Consider the following 23481-nt stretch of genomic DNA (forward strand, 5'->3'; position numbering starts at 1 on the left):
TGTGGGATAACCTGTAAAAAAAGTTAGTTACACACATCTAATCACACACATTTAATACATTTATTTAACATTAAAGCCACGAACATTAAACACACAAATTTGCAAAGTCGAATCCAGTGCTTTTCAAATCGAGTCTATTCGAATTCGATCAGCCATATTCAGGTCGAATATAAGGACAACCCAAATTCGAACACCAACACTACTCCTTAGAGCCTTTTTCTGTCTACATGCATAATTTCCAACCATGGCATTTTTCATGCTGATTTCTCAGATGGCACCAACATTGGTCCTATCCTGTGTATTATGTGTAATATGTATGGTATCCTCCATAGGAAGCTTGTATGAGAGGGTGACAACGTTGGAGTCCAATTAAAGCAGACCTATCACCAAAAGTAATGCAAATAACCCTATTATATAAAGTAAAAATGATCCGACATAGTTACATAGTTAGGTTTAAAAAAACATAAGCCCATCAAGTTCAACCACTACGGAAATAAACATATCCCAGATAAATTCCTTATAGACATAATTGATCCAGAGGAAGGCAAAAAACATGGTTTATTGTGCTTTAACAGGGGAAAAAAATTCCTTCCTGATCCCGTCAGGCAATCGGATGTTCCCTGGATCAACAATCTCTGTTATCCTTACTTTACAACATTAATACCCAGTTATATTCGGTGCTTCTGGAAATCATCTAGCTTTTTCTTAAAGCAATCTGTAGAACTTGCTGAAACTACTTTTCTTTTTTTTTTCTTTAAATGTGCTTTTTTTGGTTAAAAAAAGGGGGTAAACCGCTTCTATTTTGTCTTTACTGCCGCGGCGGTAAAGACTGAATGGGAGCGCAGATCCTCCAGAGATTCGTATGTCATGTGTTCCAGGAGGCTTCTGACTGTTTTTTCATTGCAATTTCCTGCAATGGGAAATAAAGTGCCGATCTCATGCATGCCCAGTGATATTGGCATTCTTATTTTCCCATTTATAGCCTGCCCAATCTCATGTCTATTTAGTGTGAGATCGGATGACATAGCAAGAAGAGAGGAGATGGAGGATGATAATGGTGCCTGGCATGGGACTGAATCTAGGATAGGGACTGAGGGCTTTGTGGAAGTAAAGCTAAATGGGATCCTTTATTTTAGGGATAGTTCTGCTTTAAGAGACAGGATAGCAGAAAGCGCCAACACAAAGACCAGGTATTATTTTAACGAAAACTGCAGAACTAAAAATATAAAAATTGACTTTTAAAATTATCCATATTCAGTATGAGAATTTAGTGATTGGGTGTAAACCTACTTCAACAAATTTATGAAAGTTTTTGGGAAGTGTTGCTATTGTATTGTGTCTAACACTCACATATCAACATTTTTTTTTAGCTACAGAACAAAATTCGTTGGAAGGCCCCAGCAGATCCACTCAGTCTTCAGCCCCTGAAGGATTCAAGCGTCATTTTCTGAGCCATAAACTGGACTGTGATAACCAGCCCCAGGACCCAGACAGATTGTTTCAGCGATGTTTCCTTGCCACTGTGACCACAATTAATGTACAAGGACCATCTTGAGCTTTTTTCTCTGTCGTGTAGGTATGGATTATTTAATGCATTCAGTATAAATTCTGATGCCGACAGCTTCATTACTCTTTGATGGCGCTGTGATTTGTGACATTTCTCAATGAGTTTTTTGTCCTCGTAATGATTCTCCAAGGCACTCGCGAGCATGTCATTTTTTTATGCTTTGTAGGAGAATAAATTGTTATGTCTAGTTTAGATCTTGATGGGTATCTCACGTTGAGCAATTTTGTCAAGGTTTAAGCAGTGGAAATTCAAACGTAGACAATGTACAACTAAGGGCGGAAGGCTAGAAGTTAATGACGAGTCTTTCTGGGAAATTTACAGTGTTTTTCAAAGCTCCAAGCATGGGGCATCTAAGGAGCAATTACCCTGCTCTATGATACAAACAATCCTGCCATGAAACAAATGATAATAGGTAGAGAAAGGCCGAGGGCTATTGATGAAAGTGTAAATTGGAAACATGGTCCTATTTCCAGGAGAATGCTCATCTATGTATTTTAGATTCCTAGCTTAGAGGAAGAAATACCAAATCTTATTTTAGGAGTCCATCAGGGGAATACTGTCAGTAAACAGATATAATGTTCAAAGAACAGAGTCATAACTGAGCACTATATCTGTGCGGAAAAGCTTTGATGCAGAGGAGGACTGGGAACCTTTGGCCTTAGAGTTAACACTATCAACTATATCATTTTTTATAGTAGTGAGACATTTCTGTGGGCTACAAAATGCAACATACAGTGTGCCATGGTGCCAAAAGGGATTGGTGGGCATGGTAAAATGTAGGTGTTGGGTGTTGTGACAACTTCTATGTTGCAGAGAGGAGATCTGAGTTAGCGCCAACCCGGTAACAGAAACCACAGCATACAGAGTGAATAGTTGACTATTACAATTTTAGTGTTGAAAAGCTCCAGTTTATATTACACAGGAATTGCTCATCATCCCAGACCATCTGCAAGCCCTCCCCAACCAGCTTCCTGTATTGGCCCCGGCTACTGCCTTGCAACAAAATCTCACTAAGAACACTCCAAGTCCATGTGTGAAGATACGAGGTATACAAGAATTTGCAATCCTATCCTTGTCTAAAAATAAGGAGGCTTCCAACTATCTTATTAACAAGATTGCGGCAATTTTTAACAAAATGGCACTGATCAGGTCAATAATTGCTTACAGTAGGTGTACTTAAAGGACATTTTATAGAAAAACTTTGGTGCAGAGGAGGACTGGGAACCTTTATCTTTTGGAGTTCACACTATCAACTTTTTATAGTAGAGATACATTTCTGTGGTCTACCAAATGCAACATACCGTGTGCCATGGTGCCACAAGGAATTGGTGGGCATGGTAAAATATGAGTGTATTTAAAGGACACTTTGCAGGAAAGCTTTGTTGCAGAAGAGGACTGGGAACCTTTGTCCTTGGAGTTAACACTATCACATTTTTTTGTAGTAGGGATACATTTCTGTGGTCTACCAGATGCAACATACAGTGTGCCATGGTGCCACAAGGAATTGGTGGGCATGGTAAAATGTAGGTGTACTTAAAGGACATTTTATAGAAAAACTTTGGTGCAAAGGATGACTGGAAACCTTTATCCTTGGAGTTGACACTACCAACTTTTTAAAGTAGGGAAACATTTCTGTGGTCTACCAAATGCAACATAGCGTGTGCCATGGTGCCACATGGGGTTTATGGGCGTGGAAAAATGTGAGTGTACGTAAAAGACATTTTGCAGGAAAGTATTTGGTGCAGAGGAGGACAAGAAACCTTTGTGCTTGCAGTTACCACTATCAACTATTTTTGTAGTAGGGATACATTTATGCGGGCTACCAAATGCAACATACAATGTGCCATGGTGCCACAAGGGATTGGTGGGCATAGTAAAATGTGAGTGTACGTAAAGGACATTTTGTGGTAAAGCTTTGGTGCAGAGGAGGACTGGGAACCTTTGTCTTTGGAGTTAACACTATCATTTATTTTTGTAGTAGGGATACATTTCTGTGCGTAGTAGGGATACATTTCTATCAAATGCAACATACAGTATGTCATGGTGCCACAAGAAGTGGGCATTGTAAAATGTAAGTGTACTTAAAGGATATTTTGTGAGAAAGCTTTGGCACAGAGGAGGACTAGGACCTTTTTTTGGTGTGTCACACCTTCCTATGACCCATCATCAGCTTTTGCAGCACTTGTCACTGGTTTACATAACATCTCAAGGTCCAAAAGGAATGTCATGAAAGTATTTGAAAACATTTTGCAGAAGGGTATTTATTAGAACTGGGGGAGTATAAATAGAGGAAATTGCATATTGGTTTAAAGAATTTCTAAAGCCAATTAGTAAATGGATATCATAAGAAATGGTTAAACCCATCATGATGTACTTTTCCATCTGTGCCCCATTGGTGGCATTATTCTTTGTGTCTTGCTTTTTATTCTTGAAACCCTATCTTAGTAATCACAGTAGCAGGTGTCCTTTTTGAAAAACTTTCCCTCTATTCCTGTTCTGATGTTAACATAATATTTTAAGTGTTCTCTCCCTTTCATTCCAAGTGATAAAGGGACAAATAAAAAACTAAATCTGCTCTGCAAGGATGCAGACAGTAATAAAACCTTGCAGGGTTGTTATCAATGTAACACTCCAAAACTCATTACAAAAATAAGAAAAGAGGAAAGAATACATTGGATGTATTGTAAAACAACACTGTCACCTTGTCCCTTCACAGTAAAAGGTATTGGTACAAAACGACTAATCACTAAAGCTATACCTTCTTGCATTTCATATCTTTTGTTCCATTTTATATGTATATGCATGACATAGATAAAGACATAGATGCCACATAATACATTTGCTACTTTGAAAGTGGGGAATGACAGAGGCTACATAGTGGTTAGTTCTTTTTTTTTCAAAAACTCTTTTTGCCACTTTTCCAATTATTCATCAATTTAGAAAGTGTTATTTCTTCCATTCATGTGAATAGAGCTTCTGATTGCCACTTTGATGTATCACGGTAACTCTGTTCTTTACTTTTAGAAGCATGATTTCCAGTGAACAAAACCTGTTCCCATTTTTATAAATATGAAGCTTAAAAATTGGAACTGGAATTTTAGACAGAGAGAATTTTTTGTTTCCCCATTTTTTTGAAATAGACCCTCAAGAATAAAACCTAGTTACTTTCTACATTTTTTGTATATTCCTTTATTCCTCCTATATTCCTATATTCCTTTATTTAGATTACTTGTTCCCAGCTAATATTCTGTTAGAATAACAGAAATAAAATTGTTTGTATTGAGCTGGAGAAAAGATAATAAGATGTGTTCATTGCTGCTGCTGAAATAAAAAGAAGAGATGCATGAAACTTGTATTATACTTATACACTCATAAATATAACTTTGGACAAATGTTTCATTAAAATGTATAATAAATAGAATGTACAGTAGTTTTCTACATAATTCCTTTATTTTTTATGGTGAAAAGTATCTGCTGAAATTGTCACCATAAGTGGTTATCATGAATCAAAAAAAAAAAGAGATGAAGAAGAAATTTATGGGATTATATAAGAGGAAAGTAACAAGATTCTGTAACAAGATTATTATCTATTAAAATAAATAAATTTAAAATACATAAAATATAAAAAATATTATATAACATGATATATATAGCTATATATAAAAAAATATATATATATAGAATATAGATATATTTTTTTTAAATAAAAATGTATAAAATATATATAAAAAAATAACCCTCTTAGTGCCAAAATAGTTTATGAACACAATTTTAGCTTTACAGATTCCTGCAAAGCTGTTTGAGAGTTTATTATACCTCTGATATATGTTAAAATAGCAAACAGCCCCTAGAAAGGATGATTACAAAGGTACAAAAGGTAGCTGTAATTGAGGCATAGGGTTTGATTTATTAAAGCTCCCGAAGGCTGGAGAGGATACACTTTTATCAGTGAACCTGGGTGATCCAACAAACCTAGAATGGATTTTTTAAAAGGCATTTGCTATTTGTTAGCAAATGTTTTCAGGCCTGGACCAGATCGATTCCAGGTTTGCTGGATCACCCAGCTTCACTGATGAAACTGTATCTTCTTGAGCCTTGGAGAACTTTAATAAATCAGGGCCATAGTATGAGAACATTCAGTTGTAAGTACAAATAAAACCTGGGTAATTTATCCCCCTCCCATCATTTTCTACTCATCCTCTCTATGAGCTTTTGGTTATTTTACCTATTTTGTTAGAGTTGGCGAAAAAGTTTACGGCCCTGATTTATTAAAGTTCTCCAAGGCTGGAGAGAATAAACTTTCAGCAGTGAAGCCGTGTGATCCAGCAAACCTGGAATGGATCTGTACCAAGGTTGAAAACATTTGCTAACAATAGCAAATGACTTTTAAGATATCCATTCCAGATTTTCTGGATCACCCAGCTTCACTGATGAAAGTGTATTCCCTCCAGCCTTGGGGAACTTTATTAAATCAGTGCCTATATCTCAAGGATAGATAAGGAATTTATTGTATATATTTAAATAGATATGACAGTTGACATTCTTTCATTGGTGAAAGGAGTGATGAAACATTTTCAACCTGACCCACTTCCCAAACAATGAGTGTGATTTCATCACTGTAGCTAAAAAAAAGTTATTTCATGATGTAAAGCGCCAATTTGCAGGATCACACCACAATGTTTTTTTTAATATTGTTGTCAATGATAAGGGTTATCATTATGTTCCTGTTCCTGCAGAAGGAACTTCCAAACCAAATCTTCTAAAGGAAATCCTTAAAGTATATGCAAATATTGAGTGACAAGTATCAGTCAAATAAATGGTGAACAAGTGTTATGTCAACTTTCAACGTAGAGATGGTAAATCCAGGGGTGCAGTAAGATCTGCGAGTCTTTAACTTCAACTTCTGATATTGTCGATTATGTTCATGATCCCGTTTTGGCAGATTTGTATATTTCAACTAAAACAATTGCTAAGACACTAGATAAATCCAGGGAATATTAAGTAGATAGCTCAAAGTTAATCTTGCAGCAATTGGAGAGATCTTGTGAAAATCCTTTCGAATGTCTCGTTACCATTGATAAAATATGGTTACACCACTGTGATTAGGAGACCAAAGAACAACCATTTCAGTGGCAGCACCAGTTCTCTATGGCTGAGGAAATTCCAGACCCAAACGTCAGCAGGAAAGGTCATGGCCATGTGTACAGGTAGTCCCCGGGTTACATACCAGATAGAGACTGTAGGTTTGTCCTTAAGTTGAATTTGTATGTAAGTCGGAACAGGTACAAAATTTTAATAAATGCAATTAGGACAGATGTTTGTCTCAACATATTATTAGGCAGCATGGTGTCGTTACTGTATAAAATCCTCACTGTGAGCTAATCACAAACAAAGCAAGAAAACAAGCACAACAAAACATACAAAAGCTTTATGGAGCCTAGACATTCATTAACTTCTAAAGCAAGCTGTGCTTTGATATGCCAAAAGAAACAATTGCAGAGTTTGTCTTGGGTCTTGAAGAGTTACAAGAGGCTGCGGAAGAGCAAAAGATTTCTTCTGCAAGTCATGTGAACTGTCCCCTCCCCCCCATCAAGCCTCTGTCGATCAAGGAAGCCCTGTTCTAGGAGTTGTCCATATGTCGGTTGTCCTTAACTCGGGGACTACCTGTATTTGAGATATGGGAGGCATTCTGATTACTGACTTCAGAAAAGCAATACTGAAATGTCGAATACTACTCTAACATTCTGTGCTACTTGAAGAAAACATTGTAAGGAATACATCAATGGAAACTTAGGTTTCCTTTTTTTCACTACCATGCACCTGCTCACAACACAATGATTTGAAGAATTGGGGGTTTGAATGCATAGATCATCCACCCCAATCATTAGTCTTATATAGTGGAAAATTGTAAGTCCTGATTTTCCCTTTAAATATAACCAATAATCTTCTTTTAAAAAGTCTTTGTTGGAAATTGTCTCTCTAACAGACCATGGTCATACATTTTCCTTTATCAGATTAGTTCTTGATCGGACAACCAGCCTCCTCTGGTTTATGACACCCAATGTAAAAGTTGGAGTTTTGTGTCTCCAGGGGTCGTAAAATTCAGATAAGGTTAGCAGAGTGGCCCTGATTGAACTCTGATTGAGATGTATTCTGAAATACATTTATTCATAATCTTTATATTTTTAATATACCATTCTTTATAAAGTAGTAGTTGACTGATTTGTAGCTGGATCGGTATGGTGAGCATTTTGAGACCAAGAACTAGTCTCCTAGGCCTCAGGAAAGCCTGGAAACCATATGTAGCCTGTCCTGGTGAACCATAGGTCCCAGACATGCCTAGTTTGTCTCTTTGAACTCCTTATTTTGTGATTTTGTTCATAAAACCTGAACTTATGGAATTATTAATAATGGCTAGAACAAGGGCATTTTGGGAAGTGTCCACAGAGCATCATAATCCATGTGGAGACAGGCCTTCAGACAGCCCTCACTCTGCTGCTATTGGATTAGTCCCACCTCTGTGGTTGGCATAAAAAAGCTATGTAAGCCCAGTAGAGGGAGCTCTCACTGATATCATCTTGTTGCTAAGGACAACGGCACTGACACATTGAGCACTGCAGAGAGCCCAGTGACTCTGGCTGATAACTTGGACGTTACACAGCAACCTGGAGCAGGAAAACCAACTCTACCTAAGTATTATTTCACAGTTTTCCTTTTTTTATGCTGTTGCTATAATTCTGTTATTGTTCTTAGATTAGTCTTTATTTTTCTATAATTTGTTTATGCGCTGTTTTTGTATGTTTTTACTTATTAAGCACTATAAAAAGCTGAATCTCTGAATGAGCTAAATAGAAAAAGTGTAACTTGCTAACCTGAAACGCTGCTATAAACATTGTGATTTCTGAGACATCGCTGTCTGGAGTGGCAGTGGGTGACACTAAAAAAGCAGAAGCATAACTGCGGTTGTCAAGGGTAACGGTGTGTTCTTCCATCTAAGTACATGGTGGCAGTCTACCTGTGACGGTGTGTGTGGCAAGGGGTAACAGAGTGGTTAACCTTGCCCAGTGACGGCCTCTCTTCAGCCTGGACTGTTGCTGAGCGTGCTGGAAGGTCTATGTGCAGGCTGAGAGGGCGTTCGTCACAATCAGATCTTACTCCCTCTGACTTTTTCGTTCTTCCAAACCTTAAGAATATAGTGAAAGGTATATTTGAGTTGTAAGTGATAGCCAAGCAGTATTTCAGACACCATACATTAAATTGTTTTGGAAAGGTTTGAGAAAATTGAGAAACAACAAGTGTGTACAACTTCACGGTGAATATGTGTAATAAAGTGGTAGTTTTCATTGCTCCAGATTAATTAGTTATTTTCTTGGTTGGACCTAAAACTTTTCATCACTTTTTTATATTTTCACCTGACAGGTATTCAACCTATGAAAAAATGTAAATGTGTCATGGCAGACAGAGGTCAGGAAATGATTTGAGTGTATAGCTTATAGTGAATTGCTTTATTCTTTATAATTACACAAGAGTTCAAAATATTTCAAAGAATTGCATAGCAAATCAATGTAATGCTTAATAAACATTACAGCAACTTTTACTCGTATTAACTATGCACCTCCATCTTTATTTGCATATTCTGCTCATATGTTTTGTTTCTTTTCACAGATCATTGTGGTACGATCCAGCGTTTCCAAACGACTGCTTTGGCTTTGATCTCCTGCACCTGACGCTCCATACAGAAATGCTCCACATTCCGTCAATAAACATTTATATTGGCTCTTTTACATTGTTTGTCTCTGTGTGGCATTTGTATAAGCCTTGCTTTTTCCCAGAACATAGTGGCATGGATTGGAAATTGTGCTCTATGCTTTCTACTATTTCCAATTAAAAGAACAGCTGGGGGTAAATGAATGGCAGGAGTCTCAGATCGATATAAGATTGTTACAATTTATTTTTCGCACTGTATGACAGTGTGTTATATTAAGAAAGTTCACTTATAGAGACTTTGTATCACAGCAAAATATTACACCCTGGGATTTACATCAACTGCTGCTTTCCAAATTAAACATGAAAATTAACATGGGAGGAAAACCATTTGGAAAAGTGGAAAATGGAGGATAAACATATTGAGATTGCATATTGACCAAACTATTGTGGGGTGCAATATTTTATAGAATGTATGTAGAGTAAAAAAAAATAAAAAGGACTAATAAAAGGTTTAACTTTTCTCAAAACATTGATATAACAATCGCTAAAGAAGCCTTTTTCTCATTTTGTTTTAATAAAATTACATTTTCTATTTCAATCTACAGCCATTTTTTTCTTAAAATGGAAAAAATCCAACATTGGGCCTGATTTATTAAATCTCTCCAAGATTGGGGAAGATAGCAGTATTGGGGGAATCTGGGTTACCCAGCAAACCTGAAATTAAATTCTTATAAATCTTTTGCATTTATTTGGCAATTGTTTTCAGTTCTGGACCAGATCTCTTTCATATTTGGCTTGCACCATGAACCGACTGTACTTTGTGCATGGATGTGGTAATGACCTTTGTATAGCAAGCTTTATTTAGGTAGGATGGAGACAAGTACAATATTGTTCTAATGTTCATATCAACAGTAAACAATAATATATATATATAAAAAAATTATAAATCAAAAAAACAAAAAAAACCTTATTGAATCCTGGACCAGATCCATTTCAGGTTTGCTGAATCACTCAGGTTGTCCCATGACAGTCTATCTTCTACACTCATCAGTAAAGTTGGGTGATCCAGCAAACCTGGAAATCTTTTATAAATCAGCCCCTTTGTGTCATCTAAAAAAATTGAAAAAAAGATGTGATGGGGAAAGGGGGCAGCTGGGAGGTAGCACTAGAGGGCAGGGGATGGGGGCTTTAAAGCAGAGCTTTCATTAAAACAAATGACACTTACCTTTACTTCCACAGAGCCCTCAGTCAATATTTGGCTTTTATTTAGTGCCACGCCATCCTGGATTCTTTCTTTATTTCGGCGCACGGAAACCAGTGGGCACCATCACTTTCGTCTGTCTTCTTCCTGGCTCAGCTTATGTCACTGTGCATGCGTGAGATCGGCACTTTATGGGAAAAGCCCTTTTTACGCATGGTCAAGATCAGGCATGTACAGAAGGAGCAGACACAACTTACTGGGATAGGTGACCTATGTATCCCAGGAGGCAGTGGACTTCCCTTCCCATTCTGTCTTTTCAGACAAAAGGGGGGGGGGGGGGGAGGGGACTTTATAATATCCTTTTAAAAAAATATATATTTTTTTTAACTTTATCTATCCTTTTAAATAAAGTACAAATGTGCTGATAAGTCTGCATTGAATACTAAGACACAAACTGATTGGCTCTTTGTGCTGCCTTTTCTGATCACTCTCCAGTCCTGCTATACAGTAGACTGTAAGAGAATGATACCAGGTCAAATTCAGGTACATACCGGTAGCTGTTTACATTTCTTTTACAAATAATTAATTGAGTTATACAGAATCCGAGGAGAAACAAATAATTTATGCAAATGAAATATTGCTTGTGCTTCATAAATAAATATTGTTAGATAATAAACACACATAATTACATTGCAAACATAAAATTGTACAATATCTCAGTGCAACCTGGGATTTAATGAGATATTAAAAGCTTCATTAATCCTTGTCCAAATTTGTACCTAGAGTTCAGCTTTAGAAAAAACAATTAAAATGTGACTAGACTTTTTCCAGACTTTTCCCACCTATGTTTATAGCTACAGGGGAAATCCACCATGAAGCACAAAATGTTATATCTAAAAACATTTACACATCACAAAGCAGATTCATTTTATTGTCCTTTTAAAGACAGCAAAAAAGCCACCAAGCCCTGGATCAGGAGAATAATAATAACCCCATTATAACTAAATTGCACATCACAGTGGATCACAGCCACGGATCAGTTAACTAAGTTAAACATGAATATATATAAATGCCATAAATTAATCCTCAGTGCAAAACCAAGCATTCCATAACTGTCTATAGGCAAACGTGATAAAATCCAATGCATATAAAATGAGTCCTCTGTCAGCAGCAGTTATGAAATGCATACGAAAGCAGCTTGAAATCCAGTTTTCTGTTATTTCATATTAATTTACAGGCACCTAAAGGGAAATCACGCCAAATATTCAGTGAGCACGTACAGTAATTTAGTTTTAACTATAATGCCTTCCTTAATATAAATTTTCCTTATTACAATAAATATGCAGACCAGAGGATTTACCACTAGCGGGTGTTCTAAAATTCACTGTAATCACTTTACTTTGCAACTCCTGGGAAAAGTATCACTCGGAGTGCATTGTTTTCACTTGCTAGGACTACATTGTGAAATTTCATTTTTGATCTATTTTTATAATTCTTATCTAATATTATCCTATTACTTATCCTATTTATTACCTCTATTATCTATTTTTATATATCTATTTTTGATCAATATTACAAATGATTTCAGTTGATCTCGGTGATCAACTATAAGTAGTCGACCATCTAAATAATTGTTAACTTTTATCAAAGTTACAATTCTACCAATTGATTCTTCCAATATATTGAATTAAAACATCAGTTTTCATACCTTTGGATATTTATATTTTTGCCATGTTGTATAAATAACAAATTTTAGGTCTATTGTATTCCCCAAAATGAGCAGGTTATTGCAGTAGGATGTGGATAGAGACCTAAAACAGGTAAAAGTCAAAAGTGTTGCTAAACTGGAACCAAGATGAACAATTATAACATATAAATATGTTTAAATATAATATATATATAATGAAAACAGTTCTTTGTTCTGCTTTGTAGTCTAGAAAGGATTGGCCGCTACTGCCATTGTAGCTTTTTGGCAAAGTGGAAACTGCCTGCTGGCCCCAAATACTGCCACCCATAGTATATATAGGCTTAGTCTACATCAGGGGTGTCAAACCTAAATAAACAGAGGGCCAAAGTTAAAAACTTGGACAAAGTCATGGGCCAACCTTGAAATTTATTGAAAAAATTGGAGGAAATATTTTCCTTCTCATTAGATATAAAACCTTTTTATATAGAAAAAAAGAGGTTTTGCTTCACATTCAATCTGGAACAAGCCTATAAGAGAGAAAGGGGCATAATTTTTTTTTTTTATTTTATTTAGGAAAAAATCTTTTGCCTCTTTATTTGTAGTTAAATTTCAATGGTAAACTTTTTGCACAGGCTAACAATAATAATAACAATATTCTTCTATGAAAATCCAACCATTCAAGTGCATGCCTTGGAGTAGCAAGGAAAAGTACAGTTGAGGGGGAAAGCTGGAAATGCCAGACGCGGCCAATGCGGGGCTAAAACCTATGAGTGGCCCGCCGCTGAAACTCCCTCTTCATTGAAATAGCACCACTACTCAAATTCCCAGCATTATTCGAGTCTATAAAACAATGTGGGGCCACGCATAGGCAGAGAGCCCGCTGGTCTATAGACACGAGTGATGCCAGGATTTGTAGTAGCGGCGCTATTTTAATGCAGCGGCGGGCCAGCTGCAGTTCATATTTAGAATTCCTTTGGGGGGCAGAAAAAAAAGGACGTTGGGGGCCAGATTTGGCCCCCGGGCCAGAGTTTGACACCCCTGGTTTACATGGACTGTTTCCCCAGCATTTACCCTGTGCTTTCAAAAGGCCATGTCTGAAATTCCTATGCATTCCAATAAGCTAGTCTACACCAGGGAGTTTGTAAGAGGTGCACTTTTGAGCTTTTAGGAGAGGTTTTGGGAGCTTTAGCATTCCTTTACAAGACTTTATTAGCATTTAAAATTTGCTTCCATTGAAAACAAATGGACACATTTAGAGTAATTGATAAGAGTTTTAAATGCTGCTTTAAAAGCCTAGAAACTCTTACCAACTCTCATAAAAGGGCTTTTATAGACATTTTTAAGCTTACTTTTAAACACTTATATAAAAAGTAGTATGGGAGTCTAAAAATAAAAAAACTACTGTCTGTGTAGACTAAGCCTTACTCTAGTCTAGATAAATAAATGGTATACCCAAGGGGATAGGGTTAGCAGGGTTGCCAAGCCACAAATTCAATATATATATATATATATATATATATATATATATATATATATATAAAAGAAGAAGGAAGACTGAAGACGGCTTTTTTGTGGCAACACTTCAATCAATGTGCTTTACTTAAATATGGATGCCTAACTATACATAGTCCATCTGTGCTTCAAAACAAAATATTAATAAAGTGATACAAACACAATGTACAACCAATGCACAATATCTCATTGGGTCCTATGGGCTTTGTCTCTTTATACCAACACGTTTCGCCAACTGGCTTTTTCAGGAGATTTTTTGGAGACTTACATTGTTATTTGATGTTTTCATTGGTGAGGTGCAACAATAAAGAGGGCAATGAGGGTGATTGTACTTTGGCTGTTTTAGGGTGATGGTATGTTGTTAAATGCAGTTCATTCTTAGTAGCCGAGGCGAATTTGGGATAGTCCAGTTTAGTGTGGTTATAGTAAAAGAAGCAGGTAAATGAAGGGAGAGACATCTACAGTCAGGAAATAAGGTTATGATCTTATGTAATGGTTGGTCACAGATAAATTGAGACAGGTAGTGTAATTTGAAAATGGAGGTGCTACCGGATCAAGCAGTCATGGGCTTGCTGGTATCCAGTTTGGCTCAGTTGTGAGATAAGGTGATAAGAGTGCACAGGGATGCAACAGATGAAGACTTCTGTACGTTCAATTAACTCACTATTTTCAGGGAAAGAATGCTCTGTGAATACATATCAAATTGCTGCCACTCTTGTCTTTACAGTGTCCTGAATCATGACTTTGGTATGGGGTTAGACATAAGACTAAGCAACAATGAGCACAGAGAGGAACTTACATCACTGGCTGCTGCTATCAGAAGCACTGCAACATGTGATTACATCCCAGCTAAATCAGGTTTCAGGGGAGCTTTAGTTTTGTTATAATAAAAACTACTGATTAGGTCCATGGGGCTGGAGCACAGTGGATTTTCTGTAAAAAAAACTGAAATATCAGATGAAATGTTCTCTGGATCAGATGTCTACTGAGAAGAGAGGAATATAAGTGAGCTAATCAAACATGAGAGCCATTACACAGAAACTCTGATGATAAGGAGCTTTGAGATTTCGAAGAAAGTCAAAATTAACTCAGAATATTTTGGAAACATGACAAAGTTTGGTCTTGTATCTTCTTCAGCTCGTATGAGGTACAGACAGTATTAGGATGAAAATCCTCAGGTCCCATTCCAAATGGGGTATTTGAATATCTACACAATAACAGCCAAATTTGGTTCAGTAGACCCATACAAAATCAACAGGCGCTACGATGCTTTACTTCCGACATCAACATTGCAATGTTTGGGCTACACTTAACCTTTAATTTTAGGGGCTTACCCAAAAGGACAGATAGAGGCTACCTGAAATCCCCCAGCTGGTAAAACATGGCATGGATGAGGCTAAGACCACACTGAGGTTTCACACATGTGTCCTTAGAACATGTAGTCCCCGAGTTAACAACATCCGACATATGGACGACTCCTAGATACGAACGGATCTTCCCTGCTCTCTCCTCTGCAGGACTGATGACATCTTATTGGATAAAACTTAGTAGCTTTGGTTATTTTGTGTTGCATTTGAAAAGAAGGGATGGGGAAAGGAAAGGAAAAGAAGGGATAGGGAAAGGAAAGGAAAAGAAGGGATGGGGAAAGGAAAGGAAAAGAAGGGATTGGGAAAGGAAAGGAAGGGATCAGGAAAAGAAAGGCAAGGGAAGGGATGGGTAAAGGAAAGGAAAGAAAGGGAAGGGATGGAGAAGGGAAAGGAAATAAAAGGAAGGTATGGGGAAGGGAAAAAAAACAGAAGGTATGGGGAACGGAGAAAAACAGAAGGTATGGGGAAGGGAAAGGATGGAGAAAGGAAAGAAATAGTGGATAGAACAGTACCTCAGGCAGTAGAAATCAAGGTGTTAGCACTGATTTACCAGTTCCTACAGTGACCTCCATAATGTTTGGGGCAAAAATAAAAGTTTCTTTGGTTTACCCTTCTGTTCCTCAGTGTAAAATTTTAAATTAAACTAGATTTTAAATTATAAAAAGTGTTTTTCTACTGAAATTGAATTATAGTGAAACTGAAATATATGCAAATATAAAAAGTCTTAAAAGTCAGCTGTGCATTTTAATCATGTATGAAATGTTTGATTTAAAAATCAAAGAAAAATCTGTTTTTGTCCCAAAAATTATGCATGGCACTGTATGTAATAATGACTCAAAGTGTATGACACAATGACACAAAGTGTTTTCTGTTTTTGTCTGCCTTGCTGCACAAAATCTGGCTCATCATCCTATTACGTTAAAAACATAATGGTAGATTTGTTCCCATCTATCTTGTATATAGGTTTAATTGACCTCTATGTGTAATTTGCTGTCCCTGACAGTCTGTAATAGGCTACAGTAATACTTAAAAACATGGCTGACCCCCAGAATTGATGGCTTGTGTGAACTAAGCCATAAAAGCCAACCTATAGAGTGTCACCATAATTACAAGACCTTTCACTGCTCTGCTGTGCCATTTAAATCATTAACATTATCTGTGCAAATAAAATGGGAACAATAATACATTAGCACCTAATCTATGTAATGACCAATGAAATTACCTTTGATTACTTGCTGGTGTTTAATAATAACATGGTTGTAACCTTTACATGACCTTTCCAGTCAAGACTTGAAACATCTCTTTCGCACAGTAAAAAGACAAGTAAAATAAAATGTAAAATAAACAATGATAAAAGGGTAGCAATGACAATATTAATATTACCAGTAATAATTGCTCATGAAACATTGGAATGGAAGCATTTTTAAGCCCATTGGTTGGCAGCGTGCCCCAAAGTTTCAAATTATTTAGCCAATCTGCTTTAAGAAAATGTTTATAGTAAGGTTTGTAGAACTTCAAATATGTGATCGCTTCTGAATGCCGCCATCTTGGATTTGATGTCAGCAGCACCAGCAGATTAAAAGCAGATACTGAAGTGACATGCTATAGCTGCCAATCTCAAGAATGGAACGTGGGGTTTTTCCTGAGGTTATTAGGGGTTCTTTGAGCTTTGGCTGATTGACTTCCCGTCTGATGATGTCGACATAGTTCCAGGTTCAACGCTATTTGCCAATGCCAGTAGGAAGACTCCAGTTATCTTTTAGCTGTTTATAAGGGTGGTATTTCAACTATAAAGGGTATTCTTTCCTTATTATCCAGTAATGGGTGACATTCTTCCCACCAACCCTCAAAGAAATAATTTTTTTTATAGGTTGTATGGACCCAAAATGTATTTCAAGGGTTGCTCTGGTTAAAATTATTGGGGTGCAGGGGGTGTGGGATCTTAGGGGGTTGTGACACGGCAAGAGGGGAAGGGCAATGTTAGGGAATAGCTTAGTCAAAGTTTCTAGAAAGCTCAGAGGCACATTGCAAGGTAAAAATGTAAATTTAATATTTATATTATTATTATTATCATTATTAATAATAATAATATAAAAAAAGTAATTTATGAACAGGAAATTGCTAAATAGCAAATTGCAAATAATTAGGTTAGGCCTAATTTACTAGGTTACACAGAACCTAATGCTATTAGAGATTAGAGCTATTAACTTGTATTTATATGGCACCAACATAATACACAGCACTTTACAAAGTCATAATCATGAACAAAGTCATATCATTAACTGTCCTGCATTGACAAGTATCAAAATCTAATATCCCTACGATATTCATACATCAATAACATTCTAACCAGTGGTGGACATAGCCAACAGTAGGCCCCTGTGCAGAACTGGTGTGGGGTCTTCCTGCTTAACTGACTTGGGACCCTCATGAAGGCCCCTAGTAGCCGAGGAGGGTCCAGGGCTCCCTATTTCCATCCCTGTATCCAACACCATTTTTGGGGAATAACCATTTATCCTAAATAAATGTTTTTGGACTGGTAAAAACGGAGTGCATAGAGGAAACCAATGCAAACATAATATAGAAAATCAGTGCAGGTTGTGTACTGGCTGACTCATCCCTGGGACTCAGCGTTGTAATAAGAAGAGTGCTAGATACTGAGCCTCCGTGCTATGCAGATTTTAGCATTAATTTTAACATCTATGTTAAGTTTTGATGATGTGAAACATATACACAAGACTTAATTAAGGTATTGATTATATGCAGTTACTAAAGTTGCTTGGAAAAGTTTGTCAATAAGGAGATGATGAGGAAAAGGTAATGATCTGTATTAAAGTATGTCTGAGCAAGAAAACATATTCAGTTTATTTCTGCAACAAATTTCTACAGCACATTTGGTTTATCAATTTACAAATGCTGCAACTATTGAAAATATCCAGTGGCCCTTTCAGAAATCAATTGAACCCATAACTTCCTGTTGTTAATGGACACCACTGCCTCTGCCGCACAGTGTTGTCAGCCCTGCCTCAATATTCTTCTGCTAGACATTTTCCAGCAGGGGTAGCAAATGACAGACAGATACAAACAATGACACAGGAGGAGGAAAGGACCCTGCCCCGATGTCCCCGAGGAAGAGGTGGGGGAGGTTTCACACAATGGCCCTGATTTACTAAGGCTCTCCAAGGCTGAAGAGAATACACTTTCAGAAGTTAAGCTGGGTGATACAGAAAACACGGAATGGATTTTTAAAAATCATTTGCTATTTGCCGTAAAACATTTTAAATCCTGGACCAGATCCATTCCAGGTTTGCTGTATCACCAGGCTTCGCTGATGAAAGTGTATTCTCTCCAGCCTTGGAGAGCTTTAATAAATCAGGACCAATAGGAGGGGGATATGAATTGGTGGGTGAGTAGTCAAGGTTTAAGAGATAGAAGACGAGAGATAGGCAAGTTTTGAAAAGATAGACTTTAGGAGCTCTTTTAATGTGCAGAAAGTAGGAGCAAGTCGAATAGAACGAGGATGACCATTCCAGAGAGTTGGGGCAGCTCTAGAAAATGTTGGGTTACACTCTAAATCAAGCAAAAGTTATTCTTTATTTCTAATGTTGTTTTTTCTCGTTTTAAAGTATTCTTATGCCCTCTACAAAATGTCTATAGCCAGATTTAAAATTAAATGATTTGTAATTTCAGTCTGCTTGGTGGATAAGACACCTGTTATGCATTCAGATGGCTTACATCTGGCTTGTTCACATTTCTTTTTCCTGTATTAATTGATCTGCAGTGGAATTCTTAGCTGGCATGTGCTTTCACTCTTTCTTTCTTAATTATAATTTTAGGCACAATTTACTTCAACTTGTTTCAAAACTTAATTACAACTGAATTCTGTTTTTGTTGGATTGTACCTGGGCCCTAGACCATGCACAGAAGTGGTAGCATTCACATATTTTGAACAAGCACAAATGCAGTTTAAAGTGTAGCTATAGCTCTAATTTTGAAATTGTGACCAGACAGGTCCTTTTTTTGCAGAAGAGAGAGGCAATGTCCGGTCTGCAAAAAAATAAACATACCTACCTGATCACAATATACACTCATCTGTCCCTGTTCCATTGTGCTCAACCAATCTTCTACTTCTTCTCTTATTGGTTTCTTGATCTTTGACCAACTGGGAAAGAATCATGTAACTTCCAAGCATGCACATAAAAGTTCATTCAGTGCTGGACCCCAGGAGACTGGGCATATCCTAACATTGTCCTTTGCACATGCTCAATTCAGCTTTTTTTCTTTAAATGAAGATACTGAACAGGCAGGTAAGTATGTTTTGATGCAGAAGGAACATTGTCTGTTTAGAACATAGTTCTGCTTTCAAACAAGGCCAATTGTCTCTGTGTCTATAGGAATTATAATGAAATAACTTGAATAAAGAAAATAACTTGGTGGTAATTATCCAATGAAAAGTTGCTGCACTGGGATGCCTATTTCTGACCCATCTTGATTTGGAGTGCTGCAGCTGATGTCATGATGTCAATGCAGCCCTCTATGAAAGATGATGAACAGCTAGCCAAGGTACCATTTTCCGATAGTCAGGGACAGAGCTTGAAGCTAATCTAAGGACGGATAGGGTTAAAGAAAGGGAGCAGTTAGTGCTTGTCGCCTAGATAGAGTATGTCATCCAGGTGCTGTCTTCTTCACCCTCAGGTGTCATGCAGAAGTAGATTTTAGTGCAGTAGGTGGAATTTTGGCTCCAAAACAGGGATCTGTGTAGCATGACTGACATTCAATAAAATTAATCATTGGCGACCATTCTTTTGCACCTTTTCTGATGCCAAGCTTTTCTATGTCCCCATGCTGCCCTAAGATTGGCCAAACAAACCATCCCTAGTAATATTTCACCCAAAAAATAAATATTTGTTGAAAATATCACACATAGAAACGGGGTCAGAAGACAGCAGTGACTAAGACTTCAACGTTCCAGTTCAAACAGGCTCCTGCCTGTCTATTTATTAGCACTTTACAAAAAACAATAAATAGTAGAAGCCCGGCTGGGCAACCGGCTACCTCACTGAGTGCCCTAGCTAACACAAACACTATCTCAGTATCGGTACTGTTTACTCACAGTTTTGTAGTCCTGTGTGGACAATGGCTTTTCTCAGCCCGGACCACTCCGGCTCTCACTCAGCCCGGACCCCTCCGGCTCTCACTCAGCCCGGACCCCTCCAGCTCTCACTCAGCCCGACCCCTCCAGCTCTCACTCAGCCCAGACCCCTCCGGCTCTCACTGAGCCCAGACCCCTCCGGCTCTCATTCAGCCCCGACCCCTCCGGCTCTCATTCAGCCCCGACCCCTCCGGCTCTCACTCAGCCCGGACCCCTCCGGCTCTCACTCAGCCCGGACCCCTCCTGCTCTCACTCAGCCGGGACCACTCCGGCTCTCACTCAGCCGGGACCCCTCCGGCTGTCACTCAGCCGGGACCCCTCCGGCTGTCACTCAGCCGGGACCCCTCCGGCTGTCACTCAGCCGGGACCCCTCCGGCTCTCACTGAGCCCCGACCCCTCCGGCTCTCACTGAGCCGCGACCCCTCCGGCTCTCACTGAGCCCCGACCCCTCCGGCTCTCACTGACCCCCGACCCCTCCGGCTCTCACTGAGCCCCGACCCCTCCGGCTCTCACTGACCCCCGAGCCCTCCGGCTCTCACTGAGCCCCGACCCCTCCGGCTCTCACTGAGCCCCGACCCCTCCGGCTCTCACTCAGCCCGGGCCCCTCCGGCTCTCACTCAGCCCGGACCCCTCCGGCTCTCACTCAGCCCGGACCCCTCCGGCTCTCACTCAGCCCGGACCCCTCCGGCTCTCACTCAGCCTGGACCCCTCTATGATCACCCCAAGCCTGGACCCCTCTCTGACCACCACCAGCCTGGACCCCTCTCTGATAACCACCAGCCTGCAACACCCTGGCTGATCACTCTCCCCTCAGCCTCTTGCTGAACAAATCCTCTCTCACACACCTGAGTGCAGGTCCATATTAACCCAGTCAGGATTGAGTTGGGCCGAGGAACCCACCCTTTCACTCCCTTGGCTGGCTTCAGGGCCCTAAAGACCTGGTTTCTTCCTGAACCTTTTAACTATTACAACTCTCTTTTCCCTGGAGCCATTTTACCACATTCCCTGACACTTTCTACACTTTCTAGGGACACTCTGTCACAATACTATATTATATACTTTTTTTTTCATCTGAATTCTGACTCCAAATTAGTAAATTTATTTTGATTTCTCTACCAATCTGATCAGAATAATTCCAGGAAAACTCCTGAGATGCATACCTGTTTTAAGTGCAAAAATGTATTGGAGCTTGGGTGTTAAAGTTCACTTCTGGCTTGATTACGTCCATTAGGGAAGATGACATGCTCTTGCATTTTATGGGCTTTAAATCCAGCTTACTGACTTAGTACCTGAGTGAAGGTATCTGTGTTTACGTTGGTAATCTGTTCCAAGATCTGAGAGCTTACTCTGGTTAAAGCAGACCTAAAGTTGAAAGTTACAAAATGTGAGCTCTATATGGCAGAATGGCTATGTCTTTTTTTTTCTGCAATAAAACGAACTTAAATATCCATTATTTTTTTAACTAAACTTACCTCTCCTCGCTTCTTCACCAGCACTGACATCCTCCAGGTTTGGGGTCCTAAACCATTTTGGCCAGGCCAGAATAAAGTAACCCCTGCACGCACACATGAAAGTTAACTTAATCCCGGGAGCCAGCTATGTCAGGATAGTACACTGAGTTCAATGCACCTTACAAAAAAATTGCAAACAAATTTGCTAGAGACATAGCCATCTGCAATAAAGAACCTCTGCCCCCTCACATTTGTTTTCATTTTAAAGTTTATTTCCACTTTAAAGCTCCCCATATCTCTGGTATCTGTTCCTGATCTCTTGATCCTGGCTTGATCTTGGCTTCCTTTTTCATTTCTTCTGATCAGTTGCATTGAGTATGATGCAGCTTGAGTCATGGTCTCTGTTCTCTGTCTGCTTTGACCTTCAACTCATTTTTTCCGCTGCAATTGTATGTGGCCTGCTCTTTACTTTGTTCTGATCTTTTAATGACTCGTCACTATTTGGATACTTCACCTGATCCAGTGTGACCTCTACTACCAGCAAGTAATTTCAAGGACTGCCGTCTAGAAGATGTATAGCATGATCACAAAAACTGGAGTATTATCTGGTTGGTGCCATATAATACAGTTTATTAATAATAATAATAATAATAATAATAATAATAATATCTTCTCTTCTCATATATAATATCTTCTCCTTTCTGATACACATGCAATGCAGAGCACCACCGTGTGCAGTAATACACATCCACATTGTGATGTATTGTGTAAAAGATGTCCATTTTTGTTTTTCCTTGTGCATTGCCATATGAAATAAGCCATTAAAATCGGCTAAGTTGAATAAATGCACTGAAGGTTAACATGCTCACGAACGCATGTTAATGTGTGTGATTTAATGCAACACACAGGAACAACAACATGTAAATTGGCTCTTAATACCGTCAAAGGCACTGACCCAGGACAAGATTGCAGTGAGATCAGAACTTAAGATCTGCATATTTATCCTATGTCAATGACTCAAAGAATATTAAAGCCATTGGATATTTAAACAGCTAGCATTTTTTAAATCTTGACAATGGCAGCATGAAGAAAGTTTGGAAAAAAATACCATAGATATTCTGTGTTCTACACCTTGAAACCAAAACCTTTTCAGGTTCATGGGAATTCTGAAAGGTATTGTTTTCTCTGTGCTCGTTAACAAACCCTATACCAATTTTACAATCAGCTTCTCAGACGATCCACTAGAGATTCCAAAATAAAGCTAATCCAATCTTAACCATATTGCTTGAGCACTTCAGCCAGTCAACTCCCCGTTTTATAATACACCAATTTGTCAGCTAGATAAATTGTAATTTTATAAACCCACACAGGACCTGATTTATAATTTGTTGGCTTGTTAATTTATATTGGAAACGGTTCTCAGTATTCGGAATTTAAATATAATGCAACACTGGTAAGGCATTAAAAATAATTGTATTTTTTCAGTTTAAATATATCTCTAAGTGCCTATTTTACACCGGCAGGAAATTGTGTTATTTAAATTTTCCCCTTTGATTTTATAGACACGCATTTCCCTGCGCTCAAAGTTTCAAAACTAAAATACAGCAGGACTTTTGCATGTGCTCAAATGAATTAGTCTTTTGTAACAGCTAATGTGCTATGGGACCCTGAACGCTGTGCAATAATGTAGTGAAATTCAAGATATCCCAGATTCTTTCACTTTTAGTTACAATCAAAACTAGAGACAATGGCACCGCATACTAACTTTAGAAGTGCCGTACTGTTTTTGTCATATTGTGACAAATGTACACATGTCAAATTTGTTCATATCAGATCA

At 38.3% G+C, this 23481-nt stretch overlaps 1 protein-coding gene across 2 annotated transcripts in view; it reads left to right on the top strand.

Moving 5' to 3' along the window:
• The window catches only part of SHISAL2A (shisa like 2A), a 53396-nt gene extending 44047 nt beyond the window's left edge, over positions 1-9349 (top strand). The window contains exons 3-4 of one of the 2 annotated variants that reach the window (XM_072419201.1): positions 1371-1576; positions 9233-9349. In XM_072419201.1, the coding sequence (XP_072275302.1) occupies positions 1371-1555 (185 nt within the window). In that variant the 3' untranslated portion in view covers positions 1556-1576; positions 9233-9349. The remainder of the gene's footprint in view (positions 1-1370; positions 1577-9232) is intronic. The other variant, XM_072419202.1, reaches the window with a different exon arrangement.
• Positions 9350-23481: the final 14132 nt, after the last annotated feature.

This window comes from Pyxicephalus adspersus, chromosome 8 (genome assembly GCF_032062135.1).
Source record: "Pyxicephalus adspersus chromosome 8, UCB_Pads_2.0, whole genome shotgun sequence".
Taxonomy (NCBI): Eukaryota; Metazoa; Chordata; class Amphibia; order Anura; family Pyxicephalidae; genus Pyxicephalus; species Pyxicephalus adspersus.